The 20,865-nt window shown below is 39.3% G+C and overlaps 4 protein-coding genes across 18 annotated transcripts in view; 2 read left to right on the forward strand and 2 right to left on the reverse strand.

Annotated features, from left to right (window-relative positions):
- Positions 1 to 1,871: 1,871 nt before the first annotated feature.
- ASNSD1 (asparagine synthetase domain containing 1) lies at positions 1,872 to 5,895 on the forward strand (the record flags this gene model as incomplete). The annotated part of the gene is made up of 3 exons (XM_083842904.1): positions 1,872 to 3,353; positions 4,864 to 5,045; positions 5,564 to 5,895. The coding sequence occupies 3 exons, from the start codon at positions 1,872 to 1,874 to the stop codon at positions 5,823 to 5,825; spliced, it is 1,926 nt and encodes a 641-aa protein (XP_083699030.1). The 3' UTR covers positions 5,826 to 5,895.
- On the reverse strand, positions 1,915 to 11,551 carry OSGEPL1 (O-sialoglycoprotein endopeptidase like 1). 5 transcript variants are annotated; one of them, XM_083842924.1, is made up of 9 exons: positions 11,304 to 11,551; positions 10,613 to 10,848; positions 9,582 to 9,969; positions 8,488 to 8,692; positions 8,260 to 8,408; positions 7,659 to 7,789; positions 7,462 to 7,533; positions 7,126 to 7,229; positions 1,915 to 2,130 (listed from the first exon to the last, which is right to left on the reverse strand). In XM_083842924.1, the coding sequence occupies exons 2-8, from the start codon at positions 10,822 to 10,824 to the stop codon at positions 7,139 to 7,141; spliced, it is 1,248 nt and encodes a 415-aa protein (XP_083699050.1). In that variant the 5' UTR covers positions 10,825 to 10,848; positions 11,304 to 11,551; the 3' UTR covers positions 1,915 to 2,130; positions 7,126 to 7,138. The 5 variants fall into 5 exon arrangements, with proteins under 5 accessions (XP_083699050.1, XP_083699048.1, XP_083699047.1 ...); XM_083842922.1 differs by lacking the exon at positions 1,915 to 2,130 and adding an exon at positions 5,868 to 5,999 and having other exon boundaries at positions 9,567 to 9,969; XM_083842921.1 differs by lacking the exon at positions 1,915 to 2,130 and adding an exon at positions 6,049 to 6,553 and having other exon boundaries at positions 9,567 to 9,969.
- Positions 11,552 to 11,703: 152 nt separating this feature from the next.
- Positions 11,704 to 19,732, reverse strand: ORMDL1 (ORMDL sphingolipid biosynthesis regulator 1). Of its 5 annotated transcripts, none has more exons than XM_083842968.1 (4): positions 19,600 to 19,732; positions 17,260 to 17,453; positions 14,816 to 14,967; positions 11,704 to 13,228 (listed from the first exon to the last, which is right to left on the reverse strand). In XM_083842968.1, the coding sequence occupies exons 2-4, from the start codon at positions 17,431 to 17,433 to the stop codon at positions 13,093 to 13,095; spliced, it is 462 nt and encodes a 153-aa protein (XP_083699094.1). In that variant the 5' UTR covers positions 17,434 to 17,453; positions 19,600 to 19,732; the 3' UTR covers positions 11,704 to 13,092. The 5 variants fall into 5 exon arrangements, with proteins under 5 accessions (XP_083699094.1, XP_083699092.1, XP_083699090.1 ...); XM_083842966.1 differs by having other exon boundaries at positions 17,260 to 17,440; positions 19,600 to 19,724; XM_083842964.1 differs by lacking the exon at positions 19,600 to 19,732 and adding an exon at positions 19,251 to 19,389.
- The window catches only part of PMS1 (PMS1 homolog 1, mismatch repair system component), a 45,935-nt gene continuing 44,436 nt past the window's right edge, over positions 19,367 to 20,865 (forward strand). For 5 of the 7 annotated variants that reach the window (XR_014586420.1, XR_014586421.1, XM_083842880.1 and 2 more), the window contains exon 1: positions 19,693 to 19,832. The gene's annotated coding sequence lies outside the window, so the exon portion shown is untranslated. Of the gene's footprint in view, positions 19,393 to 19,626; positions 19,833 to 20,865 lie in introns of those variants that run through there. The other 2 variants (XM_083842881.1, XM_083842883.1) reach the window with 1 other exon arrangement.

Genomic DNA, 20,865 nt, shown 5'->3' on the forward strand with positions numbered 1-20,865 from the left:
GATCTCTGATCATAAATAACTAGAGATACTCTAGCTTCCCAGTAATGATTGCTTTGGGGGATAAGGGAAATGCCAATTCATGTAGGATAACCCCTTTCCAGAGCAGTTATTAGTACTGCTTCACCAACCTATAGGTGTATTCGTAATTTTAAATTCAAAAGAAGTCTGGAAACTGTAATTCAGTTACATGGCCCAAAGCATTGCAGTACCTGTTTGGAATAATGGGTAGTTTAATGCCACTTTTTCATTCCTGTGTCCACTTTCACTTCAACAGTCCGTTCAGGGAACAGTGACCGTGTGTTCTTGTAGCTGTCTTTAAAATATGGGTAAGGGTTTTTTTCCCACCAGGATTATAACACGATAGTTTATTTTTAATAATTAAATTGGACTGCGTCTTTTACTTTTCAGATTAAAGAGCAGAAAGTTATAATTGATGAGCTTTCTAATTTGAAGAAGAACAGGGTAAGCATTTACAAATTCGCATTTGGCTATTTGTGCAGTGTAATACAGTGTGGCATTGAGGTATTTTTGTTAATGTTTTATCTAAGTTATGATGGTTGAATTGAGCAGAAGATGTCATTAAATATTCTTGCTTTTCATGTTTATATGTTTTAAAATAAAATATGATCCCATAAGCATGAGGAAGAGAGAAATGCAGAATAGTAGTGGGCTGACCGTGAAATGTTTTTTGAAATGTACATGAGACCATTGCTGTCAGCGGGGTAGAAGTAACCCTTCTGACCAAAAAGTGACGGATATCCCAGTGAACCTGCATCAATTTCTGCTGCGGTGTGGTTGCTTGAGATTGTTACTTTTCCTTAATGCAGTTTGGTTTTGTTTTACAGAAAGTTTATAAGCAGCAACCCAACAGTAACATATTCTTCCTTGTAGACCGAACAGAAACACTGTCTCAATGCAAAAGTAAGTTTGCAGAGTAAAATGTAATCCAGCAGTTAACTGTTGAAAAGATCTCTGTGTAGCTTTTAAAGTTTTCGAAGATATATTAAAATGAAAAACTGGCAACTGCATGTTAAATGAGAAGTACGCTTCAGGGACGCTTATTTTTTGGGTTGGATAAATGTGAAAATGTTTCTGCTTGATATGGATACGATACAAAAGCAAGTGCTGAGACAGGAAGGAGAACATCTGGCCCTGCAGAGGAGTCACTATTATTTGTGCCCTTTGTGAAGCTGTGTGCACTTGGTCCCGTTTTTTTCTTAAAAAAAAAAAAATCCCCAAAATTGCATGGAATGAGTATAAATTAAATAATGACAAACTAAACTGCAAGCTAGGCTAGAAAACTTTAGCTGTGTGAAATATTGGATTTGTGGAATCAGGAAAGTAGGATAATGGAGGACAAATAGAGCTGATGGTTGAACAGGTTAAAAATGTATAAATAGACTTCTTGGAATGAACAACTGGAAATTTCATTCTCTTCTTTTGATTGGAGTTTACAGCGTTAACACTTTGACAGTTCACTTATTATGAATGTGTAAATCCTACTGATTATGTAGGCAATAGCTGGCCGTTCCTTCAATTCTTAAACTTGTAGTGTGGCTTCCCTTGAGGAGGGGAAAAAGCATAAACTTTGTATAATTGAAGACAAATAGGCTACAGTGAACTGTGTTATATCAATATTATAGACCTTTTGTTTCAGAGTTTTGTGTTCATCTCTTTAACTGAACAAGTGGCTAAAGTTACTCATTTCTTAGATATGCTCTTAAACTTGCTTACTCCTAAACTGACCGAAACTAATTATTTGTGTATTTTTATCACGCAGTTGTACTAGATGAATTAAAGAAGGCACATCAGGAGATGGAAAATTCAGAGAAGACGAAAATCAAGAAGTAGACCGTCTGAATTCAGTCGCGATGTGTGGTATTTGTTGTGTTGTTACCTTGCCTAGCCAGCACACTGTTCATCATTCCTTTAATGAAGACATGCACTGCTGTCTGAGAAGAAGAGGACCAGACAGTAGCCAACAGTTGATAAAAACTGCATCTGATCTGTCTTATAAGTGTCTGTTTTCTGGCCACGTACTTCACTTGAGGGGAGTACTGACTCCTCAGCCTCTGGAAGATGCCAGTAACAGTATTTTCCTTTGGAATGGAGAAATTTTCAATGGATTGCCTGTAGGAGATACAGAAAATGACACTGAAGTTATGTTTCATCATCTTGAATTATGCAGTAATGAAGCTGACATTTTGTCGCTCTTTTCATTGCTTCGGGGTCCGTGGTCTTTTATTTATTATCAAGCTTCTAAACACAGTTTATGGTTTGGTAGAGATTATTTCGGTCGTCGTAGTTTGCTTTGGCAGTTCAGTGATAAGATTGATGGGGCTTTCTGTCTCACATCTGTAAGCGTTTATTCTGAATCTGGTAACCAATATCAAGAAGTCCCAGCATCTGGAATTTTCAAAATTGATCTCAAAGCTTGGGCAACAACTAAATCTTTGTCTTTAACGTTCTTTCCATGGACGTACAGCTGCTCAGAGAAAACAGCAGAAGAAATATTCATCAATGTTCTGGACCAAGTTTCAAAAGACTTACCAAATCACATACCTCTTGTGATGAATGAATCAAAACTATGTCTAAGAGCACCAGTTATCCCCTTAAATAAAACAATTTCTGAAGCCTCAGATGAATGTGCAAGCACTAATATTAGTGACATTACCCCTATGGTTTCTGTTGAAACTCTTCAAGAATTTCTTGCAAAGGGACACAGGAAAAAATTAGTCCATCAGTTTATTGATGTTTTAAATGAAGCAGTGAAGAGGCGGGTTTTATTACTCTTTAGAAATGAAGAACGGGAGACAAGAGAAGTTCAAAGCCTTTCTCATGGGAAAGCCCACGTTGCAGTGCTCTTTTCTGGTGGTGTTGATTCTATGGTTATTGCAGCCCTTGCTGATCGACACGTTCCTTTGGAGGAACCAATTGATCTTCTCAATGTAGCTTTCATGATGAAAGAACAAGCTAAGCAAAGGGGTACTACTAAAAAACATACCAACCAGAAAATAAGGCTTGATTTGCATAGCTGTCCAGAAAGTTGTAAAGAGACGGATGCTAAAACTGGTGGTCATTTGTCTTGCTTTGACGTTCCTGACAGAATCACTGGTAGGGCAGGACTGAAAGAATTAGAAGCCCTTAACCCCTCAAGAATCTGGAACTTTGTGGAAATTAATGTTACACTAGAGGAATTGAAAGAAATGAGACAACAACACATTAATCACTTAATTTATCCACTGGATACAGTCTTGGATGACAGCATCGGCTGTGCAATTTGGTTTGCTTCCAGAGGGGAGGGGTCTATTAGTAAACAAGGAGAAATGAAACCATATAAAAGTCCTGCAAAGGTACTGATTTTTTTTTTTTGGTTTTGTTTTCCTTCTTACACTTGATTTGTGACTGTGAAAATAGTTCCGTTGCAGAAATTAGCAGCAGTTTTTAATACTCGTGACGCCTCTGAAATTCAGTGGCTGAATGCAGGATAGTTACTGATGTACTGATAATCTTTTTATAATTCTGGAATTAAAAACCATTCAGTTCCTTTGTCCTGTAATGTGTATAGCTTTTCAATAAGCTTGAATAAGCAACAGTGACTCGGAAAAAATAACACACAACACCTCTCATGCTCAATGTCTTAATTCAGTAGTAGAGAAGTGTTATTCAATCCAACTGAATAGGTTAATAAATTTAGAGAGAAACCTTAATAAATTAAGTGGTACTGTTTTGTGCCAGCATCCTAGAAGTTGTAAAATTACTAGCTGTTCCTTTAGACAAATGTACACGATGAAATAGACATTAATAATGACAGAAAAGATGACTACTTTGAATCTTTTATAATTAGTCTGATTGAATGACTGTTCAAATTACAAAGAGTAATTATTTCCTTTTGTAAGTTGTTTTTGTATATGTAGTTTTAAGTAAAATATTTTAAGTAACTAGATAATTTCCTTGTGAATTCATTTTTTTTAATTCCTTCCCCCATCCCTACCCAATTTCCTGATGCTTTATATTCTGAACGATTCAAAAAAATAGAAGCTGTTGGAGTGATGCTATAATGTGCTTAAAAACTACCACTTGTAGATCACTATTTAGTTGACTGCTTTGCTCAAGTCTGTGCATCTCAGATTTGCAAAATATAAAATCACAGAAGGTCCAGAATATGTTGAAATGGGTCACGAGTTTCCAAAACCAAGTGACAATCTCATTCTCCAATCAGTGACTACTGTGTGCAGGTAAATTTGATTGATAACTAGCTAGTGTCACATTAGTAGTACACTGAAAAAAATGGTTAGTCGTGACTGGTTATTCTACAGTGAGTTGCTGTTGAAGGCACAGTAGAGGATCAGGTATAGTAGTGTTGAGGACATTTGATGTGCTTATCACTGAGTAGACAGGACAATATTTTTACTTGGTGTAATGTGGTTATTAACCCAGTAGCTGGCAAACTAATATAATCTCAGTGTATATTCAGGTAACTATTTAGAGTGACATAGCACCATCTCTGGCAATGATTTTTTTAAAGGCTGGTGCTTAGCAGGTGCTGTTTATTGTAACAAAGACGTTCTTCCAAGCTACCCATTTCTGACACAGTATTTCGGTTTCTTTTGCTTGCGTGAGTATAAATGCATGCATGTACTTCTTAGGTCTGATCGTGAACCTGTTAAAGTTTCCAAGTGGCTTTACTGGGAACTATTTCAAGCTGTGTAAATATAGAAGGTGCATGCCACCATGATAGTAATATATACAGAAGATACATATTATTTTCCTTATCATGTTGTAGTTAAGCATTTAAGGTCTGTTACGTATTATTAGCCTGCACAGACGCTAAGAAAAATTTCTTTTATTCTGTTCTCTTAGGTTGTGCTTACAGGCATTGGAGCAGATGAACAACTTGCTGGGTATTCTCGCCATCGTGTTTGCTTCAAAAAATACGGCTTAGAAGGTCTGAATAAAGAACTTGAAATGGAGTTAGGACGCATTTCTTCTAGAAATCTTGGTAGAGATGACAGAATTATTGGTGATCATGGAAAAGAAGCCAGGTAGTATTGTTTTAACATGAAACAAGGCTGGTTTTGCTGGTTAGATTCTGGTTTTATCAGTCTGAGAGAAAGCTCAGTTTGGAAGTCGTGTGCACTTTTGTCTCTAAATTCTGTTTCATTTGTGTTCATGCTGCTAATAACATCTGTGGTTAGCTACGAATGCCTGGAACTCAGAAGGCTGTGAGAACATGTTGTGTAAATGTTTTTGTCTTAAAGTTACAGCATAGCTTCCTATAGTATTTTTAACACTTTAATGTTTATCTTCAAGTGTTACTTTAAAACTTGTCCTTTTCCTTCCTAGTGCTTTTCTGATTTTATTTTCTTTTCCCTTGGTATAAAACCAGCATTTTTAAGCTCAAGCAAAGAGCAAGAATGAGCATCAGTTTTGAAAACTTAGGGGCTTCTGAGTTTAAATGTGTTTAAATCCTTCTTCCTCTCACACAGTATACCTGCTTTGGAGACTTGGCACCAACGTTTAAGGCGTATCTACGATTTGCTGTGTATGTCTTTCTCTTTAGGTTTCCTTTTCTTGATGAAGATGTTGTTTCATTCCTCAATTCACTGCCTATCTCAGAAAAAGCAGACTTGACTTTACCTCGAGGAATTGGTGAGAAATTGATTCTGCGTCTTGTAGCCAAGGAGCTTGGTCTTCAAGCCTCAGCTGTTCTGCCAAAAAGGGCTGTGCAATTTGGATCTCGGATTGCAAAACTGGAGAGCAACAGTGAAAAAGCATCTGACACCTGCAGCCGACTGAAGTTACTTTCAGTAGATGAATTATAAAGCTGCATCCAAAATGTTGTATTTATCCTAAATGTACATTCAGTAAATCTTTGGTTGTTTTTTTTTAGAATGTTTGGTCTATTTTCTTTTTCTTTTTCACACACTTGCTCTTTAGAGTCATCAAAATAATACAAAAAGATGCGTACTTGTAGTAGGATCTCATTATGAATGCATCTATAGGGGACAAAGAAATACTGGTCTCTGAAGGTGGTCTTTAAGGTCCCTTCCCCTACCTTTCTAGGATTTTATTTGTAGAGCCTTCCTAACCGTTACTTTACAGTGCCCAGTGACTGAGGAACCCATTTTACTAACTGCCCTTTCTACATGTGAGAGAATAGATTGCTAGGCTCACTATTTCTGTATCTTCTGTCATTTTCAGTGTCTATCATACCTCTTCAGCTTCACTTTCTGTTCCCAAAATATGGCTGAAGTTTTGTGCAAGTGACAGTAAACTATGCCTTCTCCAGTTGCTCATTCTGTATTTTTCAAATGTAAGATCTTTCTTCTACATTAGAAATAACAACATGACAGGCACGTATTTGTAACAGAAAAAACATTACTTTTCCTTGTAAAATGTGAGAAATATATTTGCTGTTAAGAGTAACTGCCCCGATCATAACATTCAGGCTCAAGTTGCATATGCCTTGGCCTTTTTTGTTTTAAGGAAGAAGTTGTTGAAGGATGTCTTACAACGGGAAGAAAGTTTGGCTTACTCTGATGTTTGTGATCTGTTTTTTTAAAAAAGAAGAAAGTTAAATAGTGCTAGCCCTATACTTACAAAAATTAAAATTTTGGTGTAGGAATGATCTTCTAGCACCAACAGAAGAAAAGGAGGTGCTGCTGAAATTCAGCTGTAGTGGCACAGCCAACATATGAAGAGCTTCTTGAAAGCCTGTGCTCACTTGTTTACTTCCTTTTAACTTCTCACTCACAGAAGGTATGATTTTTTTATATGCAATTTGAATTACCTTATATAAATTATATATTATACTGTTAAATTATTAGATGATATGTATTGTAATTACATCTTATTACAAATTATAAAGTAAGCATAAGCAATGGAGATACTTTCACTTATATTTAGGTTTATTAGAAAATGCACTTCCTTGTTATTGTTTTGATACCTAGAACTCTTAGACATTTGTGGAACAGTAACTACAGCAACTAGAATAATCGTGGTGATACCACACAGCATTTATTTCTCCAACAGGTGATCTTTCAACAACTGAAAGCAAAGCAAAGCAAGTATGTTTAACAGCTTTGAAATGTTTTTTGCTTAACCATTTATCGTTGCGTTTACCTTAAGTTACATCTTAACTTGCCAACTGTAGTATCTTCCTTAGTTTTGGCACCTTGATGGAATCTTCTTCAACTTGGTTTGAAATATCAGTTCCAAGGGGAGCTCTAGAAAATAACAAAGTAGTATATTTGCTAAAAGTAATTAAGATAACAGTATTGCTGCAGTAAGATGGTGGTCCTGTATCACTTGGATGTGCAGATGCACAGACCTTATATCCATTGCAAAGTTACTCCTCATCAGTTTCTGATCAGTTTGTCTTTAGTTTCTATCTCCTTCCACTTTCACTGACTGTAGTGAGTAAGTGAAGAAATAGACTGTGAATAATTGAGTACTTACTTGGGTTCATAGCGGATGCCCTCAGTGCTGTTTAAAACACCAAGTCCTGCACGTAATCTTTCAATGCCATTCCTAAGCAAGAAAGTAATTATGTAAAAATGTATGTTGTAATGTATATGTGGTTCAGTCACCATATAGGGACATTCTTGACTGTCAAATTTTAAAGAACATTACAGAAACACACAAAGAGTTCTTACCATGCAATCATAACACCATTATCAGTGCACAGTCTTGGAGGAGGAGACAGAAAAGCAAAATTGTTTGCATTTGCCAGAGTTTGCAGGCCTTTTCTGATATACTGATTACTTGCAACTCCTCCTGATACAACCTGACAGCAATTTTAAAAAGAAAAAAAAAAAAAGCATTAACTCAAAAGTAACTCCTGGTAGCATTCTAACTAGCATTCTATTTAAAAAGAAAAAAAAAAATCAGACAGTTTTGAAGACAGCAATAAATAATAGAACAGCTATCTAGTACTGGTTAACACTAGATCAAAGTATGTGGCCTGAGTTGTTACAGAAGGTTAGGTTAGTTGGTAAAACAAAATAAGCAAAAAAAACCCTTGTAGCTTAAAACCAAGTATAAAAGATGTCATATGAATACCTGAAATGAGTATTACTTTAATCCTAGTGTTTTAAGTGAATTTAATGCATACTGCCAATCTTCCTCACCCATCCAGATTACCATTTTTGTCAAGGGAGCAAGTATAACAAGGCAACTGCATCTTCAAGTTATGTGGTGAGAAGTGTAAAAAGCAACATGCTCCGTAACACAAACAAGAAACTCAAGTATACCCACCAAAGTTGCATGTTTTGGTGACAATATGCCATTTTTTATGCAGAAAAGCATAGCTCGATATGTCCGCTGGATAATGTGAATGGCTACTACATGCTGTACAGCAGCGGCGATATCCTTAACACAAGACAGGAGCTCACCTTCTTGAATACCTATAGAAATGTATGATCAAAGGGGTTTTCCTGAGTACAGCTCATCAAGCACATGGTTTATATCTGACTTTAAAAATACCTTCTTCTTTTTCTTTTTGTATAATGGTTTTATTGATGAGGTTCTGAAGTCCAGAAAAAGAAAAATCACAGTTACGATACTGTTGCATGGGAAGTCTGAATGTGTACTGTTGCCGGTTTCCAGTTTGAGCCAAGTGCTCTATCGCCTTCCCCCCAGCCATGCTGTGGCATTCTGGGTGCTTTATTAAAGAGAGTCTTCTTGCTACCTGAGGAGATAACAAACAGAATCAAAATAGGGAGCTAAATTAATTCCTCTGCATATGTAACCACATAACTTTTGCGGTCAATGGAGTGAAATCAGGCACCACAAAATCCAGCATTATTAAGATAAAATTATGAACAGGGCAATATATGGACAAAATATAATGCCACATGGACGTTTTTGCTAGCGTAATTAGAAATGCCATTCTATAATAATTTGGTCAAACACGAGGACCCTCAAATTTTGCAGGAAACATTACTTAGCCAAGTTTTGTGCTGTAGGAAACACACATTGACTGCTATACTGTATTACCAGGTAAATAGGAACAAAGTTGGTTTCAATTTTAAACTACCCCTTCTCAACTTAATTCATCTCCACACTTTTTTAAAATCATAAACACATTCTTTGTTTTAAAAATAGGCTTGTGTATGAAAACAAAATTGAAACTGGCCAGTTTTACAGATTACAGTCAGCTACCCTAGCAACATAGACTCTGAAAGCCAAACCAAGCTTTTCAAGCTATACAAAAAAAAAAAAAGTAACAAATGTTTTAATATGTATTGTTTTAAGTATCCTTTAAAATATTGCTATTGATCTTATCATAATAATGTAACTCATTTGTATAATGGCTATCATTGAACTTTCCAAGACCAGTTTTGGTTATGTTGTCTATATGCTAAAAATATATTTAATGAACATATTTAATACTGATGCTACTAAAATGCATAGATTTCTAACAGCTCCTTAGGTCTATGATATTTCGAAATAGAGAAATACAATGTTAGGTAAAGCTCTTATCACATTGTGTTACTGTCTTCATGCTGATCCTAATACGATTGTGTAGTGTAGCTGCAATAAAAACAGGAAGATTCACTTACGTATGGAAATATTACCTTATCCAGCATGTCACCTGGTGCTATATCTATTGACTGTCCAAGCACAAGGAAATCTGAAACTCCTTGTGCTACTGCCAAGATACAGTGGCCTCCAGAGAGTAAAAGAACTAAGAAGGGAAACTCCACTTGATTGGTCAGTCTAATGGTAAGTGCGTGAGCCTCCATGTGATGGATGGGTATGAAGGGCTTCTGGTACTTGTTCACCAGTTTTATGCTGTAGTCCAGTCCCACCTCCAGGCTTAGCGCAAGTCCTGGTTTCACTGTAGTCGCGATAGCAGTAAGTTCATTTACAGAAACTCCACTGACACTAAGTGCTTCCTTCACTACTTGCTCGATGTTTTCCCTGTGGAGTTGCTGTGCCACAAGAGGAATTATTCCACCTGTTCTAGTTAAAAACAAATATTTGTAACATATTTGTATTTCGTAAGTAAAAACATGTTTTTACGTGATTTTAACACCTCGATCTTGCCAGATTCTGCCTGTTTCTTAGGACATTTGAGAATGCCTTGTTTAGTCTAAAGAACATCTATGCACTGAAGAGAGTATAATTATCATTCAGAGATCAAAAAATGTACCTTTCCCTTTTTTAGTACACATTTCTTTTAAATATACTTCAGTGCTGTTCCAAAGCAATGTCTGTAACTTAACGTTCACAGTCCTTCATTCATCAGTTGAGGTACTTAGTAACTAATGCCTATTTTTGATTAATTTTCCCTTAAAACATATATATGGTAGTTTTAGTAGTAGTAGTAATTGAATGTTTAATCAAGTGAGATGAGTAATCTGTGTCTTATTAAAAAAAACTTGTTAAATGCACAGCATTTCTTTCCTCACACTTGCTATTATCTAAAGCAGAATGTGTCAGAGCTCAAAAGATAGGTCTTTATACCCACCCACTCACGTCAACTTTTCTGGAGAATACTTTTATACAGATGATATTACATGGAAGTAGAACAATAAAATCACTAGTGAGCATATTTAGCCACAACTACAGTATTGTAGTTGCACAGTGAGCCATATATTCTTACTTCAGATGGACTTCCCTTTGACATTGCAGCGCTTCTCCCAGAACGTTGCCAGCTTCATCCACAACCGCAGCACCTGTATCGTCACAGCTCGTTTCTATTCCCAGAACAAGTTTTGGGAGATGCCGTTTTCCACAGTGAGTAGAGCTGCTTCTCAGCCACCCAGCTGGGCTGCATTTAACTGTTTTCAAAAGGCTTTTGGCAATGCTGTTCATTGCTAAACATTTATCTTGTTATGTCTAGGAAAGAATTGTACAATTTATTACTACTGAAGTGTTCTCAAGCAAGTACTCTTACAGATTTAAAATCAGCCTACTTATTTTTAGGTAAAATATACCAGTAATATGTATTTATCTGTAAGTTAGGATTTTAAAGCTTGCACGGCTGTGAAGATGTGCTATAACTTTCAAAGTTACGCACTACCACACGTGGTTTCTAAGACCTTAGGAAGAAATATTTTTCTCGAAGGCGCTGGGGGCGAATGCCTATCCTGCCTTAGCCATGCTTCAGGAGGATTTCTCTCCACGGGCGCTTGCTGCTCATGGCCCTTCCCACAGACCCACCGCCGCGTCAACCCCGGGCAAACTGCAGGAGAGCCGCACTTTGAGCCCCCCTCCTGCCGCTGCCCGACCCGGAACCCGTGAGTCTCATCTCCACGCGCCCTCCCTTCGCTGTGCCGCTGCCGAAGCCTTACCCGCGACCTTAAAAGCTTCCAGCCACCCCGGTCCTTCCCGCCGCCGCGGTCCGCCATGACAGGGCGGGGCAGCAGGCGGAGCCGCCGCCATCTTGGGGCCGGGCGGGCCGCGCTCATCTCCGCCCTGCGGCGCACGGCTCCAGCCCACAGAGAGGAAGCGGCCAGGGGAGGGCACATCGCACATTTTAATTCCGCAAATTAAAGCGGCTAAATTCCTATTTCTGTCCAATCTGCAGTTTCGCCACTAAGTGCCCCTAGCCGCCGTCACGCTGCGTTGGTAATCCAGTCCGTGTCCTCAGGTCGTGGGCACTTTTGCACAAAACAGGGATTTTCAGTAACATTTTTGAAGGGCTAGTGTAATGTAGTGATGGATGTTATTATAAAAGTAGCCAGTTACCACTTTTTGCACAAATAAGATTATTTACTTCCAATGACTTTTTTTTTTTTTATACAACATCTTTATCACACATTGCTAGAACATTCTCTTAGCAAGAAAAGAAATATACCACTGGGCTTTTTTTGTCCTCCTTCTCACTGGCTGTCATTGCAACCAAAATTTAAATGAAGTCTTAAATAGTCTTCTGTCAAATCTTGAGTTGTTTTTGTCTGGAAGCCACATGGTATACTTAAAAATTCATCCTTTTGGCTAGGATACAGCACTTAGAGCTCTAGCTGTACCTCCTTCATTCTAGTTCCAGAGTTAATTATATACAAGATTACTCAATACTACACGGTACCCCTAAAATGCAGTATTCCTGCACCTTTCCAAGACGTGCAAATTATTTATATCCTTTTCTGCAAAAGCATACTGTTAGGCCATGTAATCTGTCAATTCACCTATTTCTAGTTCCACTTCTATTCTAATTTACAATCTGCACAGTTTCTCTTAATATTCTGATATTGTTCTATAATGAAGCTCCTTCTCCTGTAACAACAGCAACCCTTTCCCCCGCTGTTACAGGCCTCTCAGCTACTGAAAAATAATCCAGCAGTCAAGTATCAGAGAAAGCAGTCAAAAAGCTACACCTTAAAAGACATTTCAGTTTCTCAGGATGTCCCATTTACACATAGACAAATCAATGTTTTGGTAAGCAAGATGAAATAAACACAAGAGTGACAACTTGCAAAAGCATACATAAACCGAGCTACCAAGTTGATGTAGAAATCCCCTGAGCTGACAGTTAAGGACTTTCTTCGGTCTTTGTGACAAAAATCACAAGAACAGATAAGGCATGAATTATATCACCACTTTATACCGTCACAGTATTTACTGTGAGACAAACTTTCACAATGCAGTAACAAACACACCCATCTACAATCCATACAGCAGTAACCAGCTACTTTTAACTATCCTATACAGATAGCCCCACCTGTCCTTTGAATGGAAAAATTCAGGATTTATTTAGTAGATTATCACTTGTGTCATGGCTGATTGGGCATCTGTGAAACATCACTCTCCATTTCAGCATTTATTCATAGCTTCCTTACTTGCATCAGCCAGACTTTACATACAGTCTTTAGTGTTGATTATGCTTTAGAGCTGGGCCTGCCCAGTTCTTCATGGAAATCTTTCTTCTCGACGTTTCCAATTCACATTTCAGTATTTGAAGGCTTCTTCTTATAAACCCAACTTTCACACCAGACAACGCTTTAAGAAGTAGTAATTGTATCTCAGATGTAAATGCATCTCTCATCGAATACAATTAGACAAACGGCACAGTAGACTACTTGTTTCCTTTGCCCGAGAAGCAGTAGCCATGTCAGGGTCGGTCAGCATCACACCTTCTGCTTAGTATTTATTGATGCCAAAGATTCGAACACCGTGCAACTGTGGCAGCTTGGGGATAAGCACTGTCAGAAGAGAGGCGGTGTTGAGAATAAAGTGTGTTGGATCATACTTTGTGTAGAAACTTGCCAGGAAGTACCTGCAGGGGAAAAGGGAACAAGCTTAGCTGATGACACCCTTGTCGACAAATACACCAACAAAGCATGTTTGAAAATGGTGCTTCAGTAATCGGTTATATTTTACTAGCTAACAGTGGATATATTCCTGTATTTCACCTTGGGTTCTAGAACGCCATACAATAATATTATGGACTAAGTATCTTCTTTCGATTGTTCTCAAGGTGCTAGAAAGCAACTCTCAGGTAGAGTTTTCCTCCAGCATTTCTCCCCACCCCTGAAGTTAGAGTGTCTGAATTCTGCAGTATTTCAAGCCCTATTGCAGTAATTATTCTGCAGTAAATTATATACTAAATTATTGCAGTAAATTATTCTGCAGTAATCCAAGCCCTATTTGTAATACAGACATTACATGGTATGAGAGCTGTTACCAAAAATATGTGCATTTCAGCTACCCTTGCAAACTCAGTGACAAAGCATTTGACATTCTTCAGTGCAAAACTCATTTCTGCTAAGCACATCTGTGAGCAGGGTGATCTTAAAATGCTTCCCATCTGGCATGCATTTCCAACACAATTTGCTTTAAAGCTAGTCCACAGCCTGTTTAACTGGAAGACTGAGGGAATGTGCCTCAGAACTCAATTCACTACATACTTTTTTACACATTGAACCAATAATTTCATCTTATTTTTTGCAAAAACTAGTCACAGAAGTAGGGTTATCACATTTGGGTTGGTTTGTTTGTTTTTCCAGCAAATGGGAGACGTTTATTCAGCTTCTTATACATTCTTGGTGCGCAAAGAGAACCATATACAAGTGTTAGGAATACAAAATTCTCACTGTCAAGCAGGAAGCTATCTTTGAAGAGAGGATTATCTGAACAGTTATATGTATTTTTTTCATATTCTATCCTTTGTGAAACAACTTTCTGTACACAATACCATATCTTCCCTCACGCCTCCCCCAACCCTGCCAAGCCAGTGGACAACTTCCTTATAAGAAAAACAGAAAAACTTTTTAGGACTGGATATAAAATACGTATCTGATTTCTTTCAGTTATGCAACCATACTTTTGTCAACAGAGACAGGTGGTGTAGAGTTTCCAATCAGTCTATTTACATAACTAGTGTAAACAAGACAATCTGAACAAAGCACAACTGACATGCAATACCATGGACCTCATTCAGTGAGCACTGCCACTTCCCTCATAACTCACAAGATCCAAAATGGTTAATAAAAGCTGTAAAGTAATGTATATGCATTAAAGGCAATTAGTTTAGCTTTTCAATATCTGTGACTTCAAAATCTCTTAAAGAACTTTGAGGGTTAATAGTAAGTTTTCCTCACAAGCTTTCTAATTTTGTAAACAGTTATTAATGGGATGGGTTTTAAAATTTCAACTTCAGTACATGAATTAGTACTGAAGGCTGCAGGAAGGAAGACTGTTGATAATATGGTCTGTAAATACATGCTCCCTACATCTTTGATGTAGATACGAACAAGCAAAAAAGAGAGAAATGCTTTAACAGGTAAATTGCAGCTCATTTAATCAAAGCTTTTGAAATCATGGTTTTATGACTCAAATCATCATAATATAGTTTAGAACTCACAGAATTATAGGAGAGATTGTGAAGAATTTTCTTGAAGATGTGAACTGTACTCCATAATCCAGTTGTTCCCAGTGTGTTAGTAGCCTAGCTTTCCCCTGATCAGGTGTTTCAAAAGGAGTTCCCTTTACTGCATGCAAGAAGACATACATTCCCTGAGGGGAAAAAAAAAAAGTGAATACAGTGGCACTTTTATCTGTATTATATAATTGCGACATTGTTCAATGCATTGTGGAAAAGAAAAAAAAAAAGACTAAATGAATTCTCACCCAGAAGAGCAGCTAACCTGAAAGAACAAATTACAGAAGAGCAAGGAAAAGACAAGAAATGATTTGCCCAAAGTTATGCAGTTAGTGGCGGATTCAGAATTAAAGCCGAGGTCTGTGACATGCAATCCAGTGCCTCGTCTTCTACATCAGATGGCAAAGATTGCATGACATCAACAGAATTTAAACAAGTACTGTAAAAACTTTAGGGCTACCAATGTGTATTACTGCTTTCCTAACAGTCTTAAATTGAGTTACAAGGTAGAGTCTGCACAAAGTAAAAATCTATCTGTGAATGTTGGCAATATTACAAGAACTTCTGAAAGTTTTCTTAGTCCCCCTCTAGCTTCAAATACTTTGAAGCTGACTACCAGCAGTCTGTTGAATGCCATCTGTCCATCTCTGCTATTTCTCCTGAACCACACTGGATTGTTCTTTTCTATTATATGATGGAAGGATGCCACGGCTACTTGGTTCTAAAAGATAAATTTGAGTCCCTTCATTTGGCATAGGAAAGTCCAGTTTCAACAAACGAATAAACTTTCCAATTTTAACAAACATTCGTCTTCTATCAAAAACAGTATGCCAACTCCAAGCAAGAGTCTCTATCAGAAAATATCAAAGACTTCGGTTTTCTTTCTTTCAGGTGCATTTATTTCTTATGCACCCAGAAAAATAATTAGAGAAAGATTTTACAGAAAAATCACATTTTTCTGAAGTCTTGTAAAGGAGGTGAAAGCTGAGCAAGTCACTTCATGTCTTCTTACACTTCTTTTGAAACAGCCTCCTAACTGGAGGCCTACTACCAGAAGAGAATTAGTTTGCGTAATATTCATGATGTTTGAAGCATCTCAGTTTTAATAAGCAAAAAGGCATTTTTTGGACATCCAAATGCTTACTACACATTTTGCACCGATACTTACACAAAGGACCGCCAAAATTGCTTTCAAAGTCAGCTAAGAGTTTTCCTCTAGCAGAAATCTTTATCAAAGCATCTAAGGATTTGTTTCAATAATAATAAATAACAACAACAAAAAACTGCCACGTAAATGCTGAAATATCCGAACTATGGTTTATAGTCATCTTCTGTGTTCCACTAGAAAACTACTTGCCAGTGCACGCTCTCATCCCTGTTGTCATTATATCTAGTTGAATTAATTTAGTAAGGTATTTGGGAAATATTTAGTAATTTTTGCTTCTGTTAGTATCTTCCTAAGTCAGGCATTTCTGATATTGTCAAATTTAATGAACGAAATGCTCTACTAATGCTTACAACCCTGCTATTATTAAACCTTTTTTTTTTTTAAATGAAAGGCTCAAGGAAAAATAAAAACAATTTTACAGGATTATAGAGGATATTACCTAACCTCAGTCTCAAGTTGAACTATCATTTTCCTAAATAAGGAAGAAGATATCTTTTTGTCAAGACTTCTTTGCTAGCCTTTGAAAGCTGTGTTAGCAAATCTCAAGTACAATATAAATTGCTGCATTGCAGCCTTCTTTTCTCTAAGCTTGGCAGGACCAATATTCGTATTTGCATTATTTAAATAGTTACAACGAAATTATAGCATCCTGGGGAGAGAAGGCAGAAAGATTTTCAAGGTTTTCAGCTTCCAAATGCTTTTGCATACCGAAGTCATCCTTCAAATCACAATCCACTGAGTAACAAATCATTTTCAGGGCATGGGTCAATGCGGTCCAGTTTTTCCCATCACTTTCAAATATAATTTTTTTTAATGTCATGTATAGTTACAGTGTTGTGTGCTGAAGTCATTCAGAGCTAAATTTTATCTAGCTTGACCAGAAACCAAAACAAAAAAAAGTACGCAAACTCTTCCATTCAAGGAACAAGCATCATCTAAAGTACTGAAATCAAACACTTTAGGATATGAACAGATTTATGCAGAAACATTAATTGAAAATATTATTTTTAATAATTACATTTACAGTTCTTAGATATGTTTAGTACGTAAGAAATAGGTCATAACTTTTCTGCTTCAACCCAAAGCAATCCTCCTCCCAAAATGTGCCAACCCATTTAAGAGCAGATAAGTCATGTAGAGAAAGTGTTTTGGCTAGATGGATTTTATTATCCATACAGCCAGGCTTTTTTCTCTTCAACTGCTTCTAAAAATACGTGTGAGCAACTTTTTAAATTGTCTTACAAGAGAGGGTACTCACCAGATTGTGAATCACATTTGTTAAAGTCCATGCAACAGGGACACTAAAGAAAGGAATGCTGAGCAAGACAATGTGAAGCATGCCAACTCCAAGTGCATATGTCAGCCACATTCCACGACTGTTCATCACCCGCGTGTTTGGATTTACCTCGCTGTGGGCAACTCCTACGTTCATTTTTACCCTATAAAACAGAACTGTTTGAAGAGTGAGACTGCTGTATTATAGAGGTACCTAATATATATATGCAGGTTGAGAATTAGGAAAAAGACCGTTTTAAGTAAGTAGGTCTGGAAGGAACATGGTGACTAAGTTGAGATCTTCAAGATCTCAAGTCAAGTCAAGATCTTCAGGTAAGTTTTATAAAGAAGTCACTACGAAGAGGCTGCTGGGGACTGTTAAAAAAAATGCGCACACACACGAAAAACCCACACCACCAGGCCTACCACAACAGGGATGTTTAAAAAAAACAGTAAGCCGTGCTGTTAGAAGCTGAAGGTGCAAACCTATAGCGACACTGATCTTTGTAATTTTCATCACTTAAATTCCTTTCTCCTGCCACTACAATATCCACAGTTCTGTCCTACTTCCCATATCAAACAATTGTCCCCCACTTCTCACTCATGTTAAGGCTACGCAGGAAATTTGCATTTACCAAATGCCTGGCAACCTATTGCTAGGAAGACCGAATAAGGGTTAATTTAGGCCTGCTCTTTTGCAGCAAAGTGCAGATTTCAGATTTCCCTCCTCCCTTTGTCAGTTTTCTGCAGATTTTGGAACTCTTACCTTGACGTTTTTATCTGGCTGGTATCAGCCAACAGGCTCAGAATTTTTCTAAGTGACAGACATACACAGACACATACAGCACAATTCTGTGATTTTAATTTTTTGGGAAATTGACACAGGTTAATAGAGGAGACTCTCCTGGCCTGGCGTACTAAAATTTGTAATCATTATTTTAAAAAGTTGCTGCATACTTCATACTTACATGACTTGCAAGACACTATACTTGTAAGACTATATTTATTTACGGGACTGTGATGGAGAGCTTTTAACTTTCTTCTAAATCACCATACAGAAGAGTTGTTTAACTGGCAGAAATAGTTTGTGTTTTTTAGGAAGTTTGTTTCTTGTACTTGTTTAGTATAGTAAACCCCTGTAAGATCTGTCGTATTACAGCATAATGCACTGTAATATGTACAATACACACATTAGCAGAGGTGGTAAAATAAAAATAGATGCGACAAACCTGACATTGAACTGGGGCAATGCTGATTCTAATCAACACTTGTTGCACAGTATTACAAAACGGGCATGTGCAAGGAACACATGACTTGAGATTTGTAAAATAAGATTGTTACCACCTTGCTAGGACAAAGCATCATTGGTTAGTGAGTATGCAGACAGAAATTATTATATTTTGACATAGTTTTTTCTTAACGTTTCTTGTTTAATCAGATGAACATACTCTCTGCTTACTGTATCCCTGTGTTTTCTTATTGACAGGAACCCAGGCGTATTCAGGCGCACGAAATAACCACCCTGCCCACCCGCACAGCGGGCTCGCTCCCTGTCCCCAGACGGACCTGGAGCCCGTACACCCGGAGGGCCAGAGGCCGGCCACCTCCACGGCTGGGGGGCAAAAGCCACGCCGCAGCAAGCGCAGGGCGCGGAGCAGGTGCCAGACCAACGGCGAGGCAAAGAAGTCATTAGATGACAAAGCCAACAAGACATACCAGCTCTGACAAAAGGGCACTTCCACGCTGCCGTCCCATCTGACCACAGAACCCCTCCTTTTAACCCCAGCCCCCCGGGAAGGAGCGCTGCGCTCCGGCTCCAAGCCCCCAAACCCCCTCAGCCTCCAGCCCTGAGCCCAGCCGCCCGCAGGCCCCTCCCCGGGCCGGGCACCGGGGGCAGAGCGGGGACGAGGCCCCCCCCCGCACTCCCGGCCCGTATCCCCCTGTCCCCCCGAGCCCCCCCGGGCCCGTCCCCACCTTGCCGGCGCTAGGGGAGCTCCGCGGGGCCGAGCAGGGCAATGCCGGCCGGGCCGGCCCGCCGCCCCCGGGCAGGGCTGAGGGGAGGGAAGGGAAAGGGAGGGAGGAGCCGGGGCCGCCCACGGCAGCGGCGGGCGCGCAGGTAGCGGGGGCACGGCGGGGCTGGGAAGGGCAGGGAAGGGGGAGAAGGGAGGGAAGGGCGAGAGAGAGCAGGGGGAAGGGGGAAGCCGCCCGGCACCGGCCTCCCGCCGCCTCCCGCCCGGGCCTAGGCCTGGGCCCGGAGCCCCCACCGCCAGGGCGGGCTCTGGGCCTGCTGCGGGGTGCGCGGGGTGAGCGTTTCGCTCCTCACCGCCCTCCTCTTTTCTTCTTCTCGCAGCTGAACGCTCACGGGAACGCAGCGGCCGTTGAAGTGGAGGCTGAGCGCTGCGCGGCGTGAAGCTGCGGCCGCGAGGTGGAGGGTCGCAGCGTTTTGTTCGCAGCCTCGCAGCAGGTTGGTTGCTGCACGCTGGCTTCAGCGAGAAGGGTGTCGCGTCTGTGAGAGTCCCAAAGCACGGCAGTGTTATCCCCTCCTGCTCACCACAGGTTAGATAAGCTATGCCCGGTCAGCGAGGGCTTGTAGTAGAAGTGTGGCTTCAGCTAAAATAATTATTTTTTGTGCTAAACATAACTAGGGGTTGGATGTGCTTCCGTACATAGTAAGTACCAGAGGAACTTCCCTCCCAGAAACCCAGACAAATCCCAGAATCCATCATCCCTATTTCACTTTTGTCTTTGGCTCTGCTTCCCACAGGTGTTCTGAATTAGTCTCTCTGTGGGCAGTTTGTAACGTATTCCATTGCACAGTGCAGGGGATCGAAGTTCTGGTTTGGTGGAGTGCTGTGTGTGTGCTCTCCCCCCTTGCTTTTAGATTAGCGCGGAGGACCCTACTACTGGCTGGGTCTGTGCGTGTTTTATTTTCATTATTTCTGACAGAGAGGAACCCCCAGGAGTGGTGCCAAGCGGCCAAGGAGTGGATGTGACTGTGCTTGTTTTCACCCTTTGAGCAGCAGGCAGGGCTGCGCACCGTGGTTTGGGCCCAGCAAAACAGAAGGGCATGCTGAGAGCTGTTTCCTCTCGCAAAGCGTGTGCATCAATCACAGCTCATAGAGAACTTGTCTTTCTGATCTGCAACATTTCTCTTCTTAGATCCTCCCTCATCTTAGTCAATGTTTTTTAATAAAGATACTCAGCTCCAATCTGGCACTTGTTATTAGTAAGGCGTAAAACACTTGACACAGAAGTCCTGTATGATGTGTGAAACCTACCTTTCTGAATGCATGTAAACGATTAATGTTGGTCAGTCTTTAACACATATCTTCCCATGTGCCTTTCCTTTCTCAGTTTGGTGGAAAAATGATTTGTCAGATCTTTTAACCACATCTAAAGGGAAAATTCTCTTTGGAATGTAAATGCCAAGTATAAAGAGAAAAAACTTCTGATGCTGTTCTCAGAAAAGTGCTAATTCTGCTGCTTCTTCAAAACGCTGCGCGTTGTTTTTTGGTGGTTAGTTTTTTTGGTTTGGTTTGTTTTCCAAGTAACCATGTATTTGTTTTGTCCTTTGTGTTTACAGCGGCAC

The sequence above is a fragment of the Anser anser genome (assembly GCF_964211835.1).
Source record: "Anser anser genome assembly, chromosome: 6".
NCBI classification, from domain to species: domain Eukaryota; kingdom Metazoa; phylum Chordata; class Aves; order Anseriformes; family Anatidae; genus Anser; species Anser anser.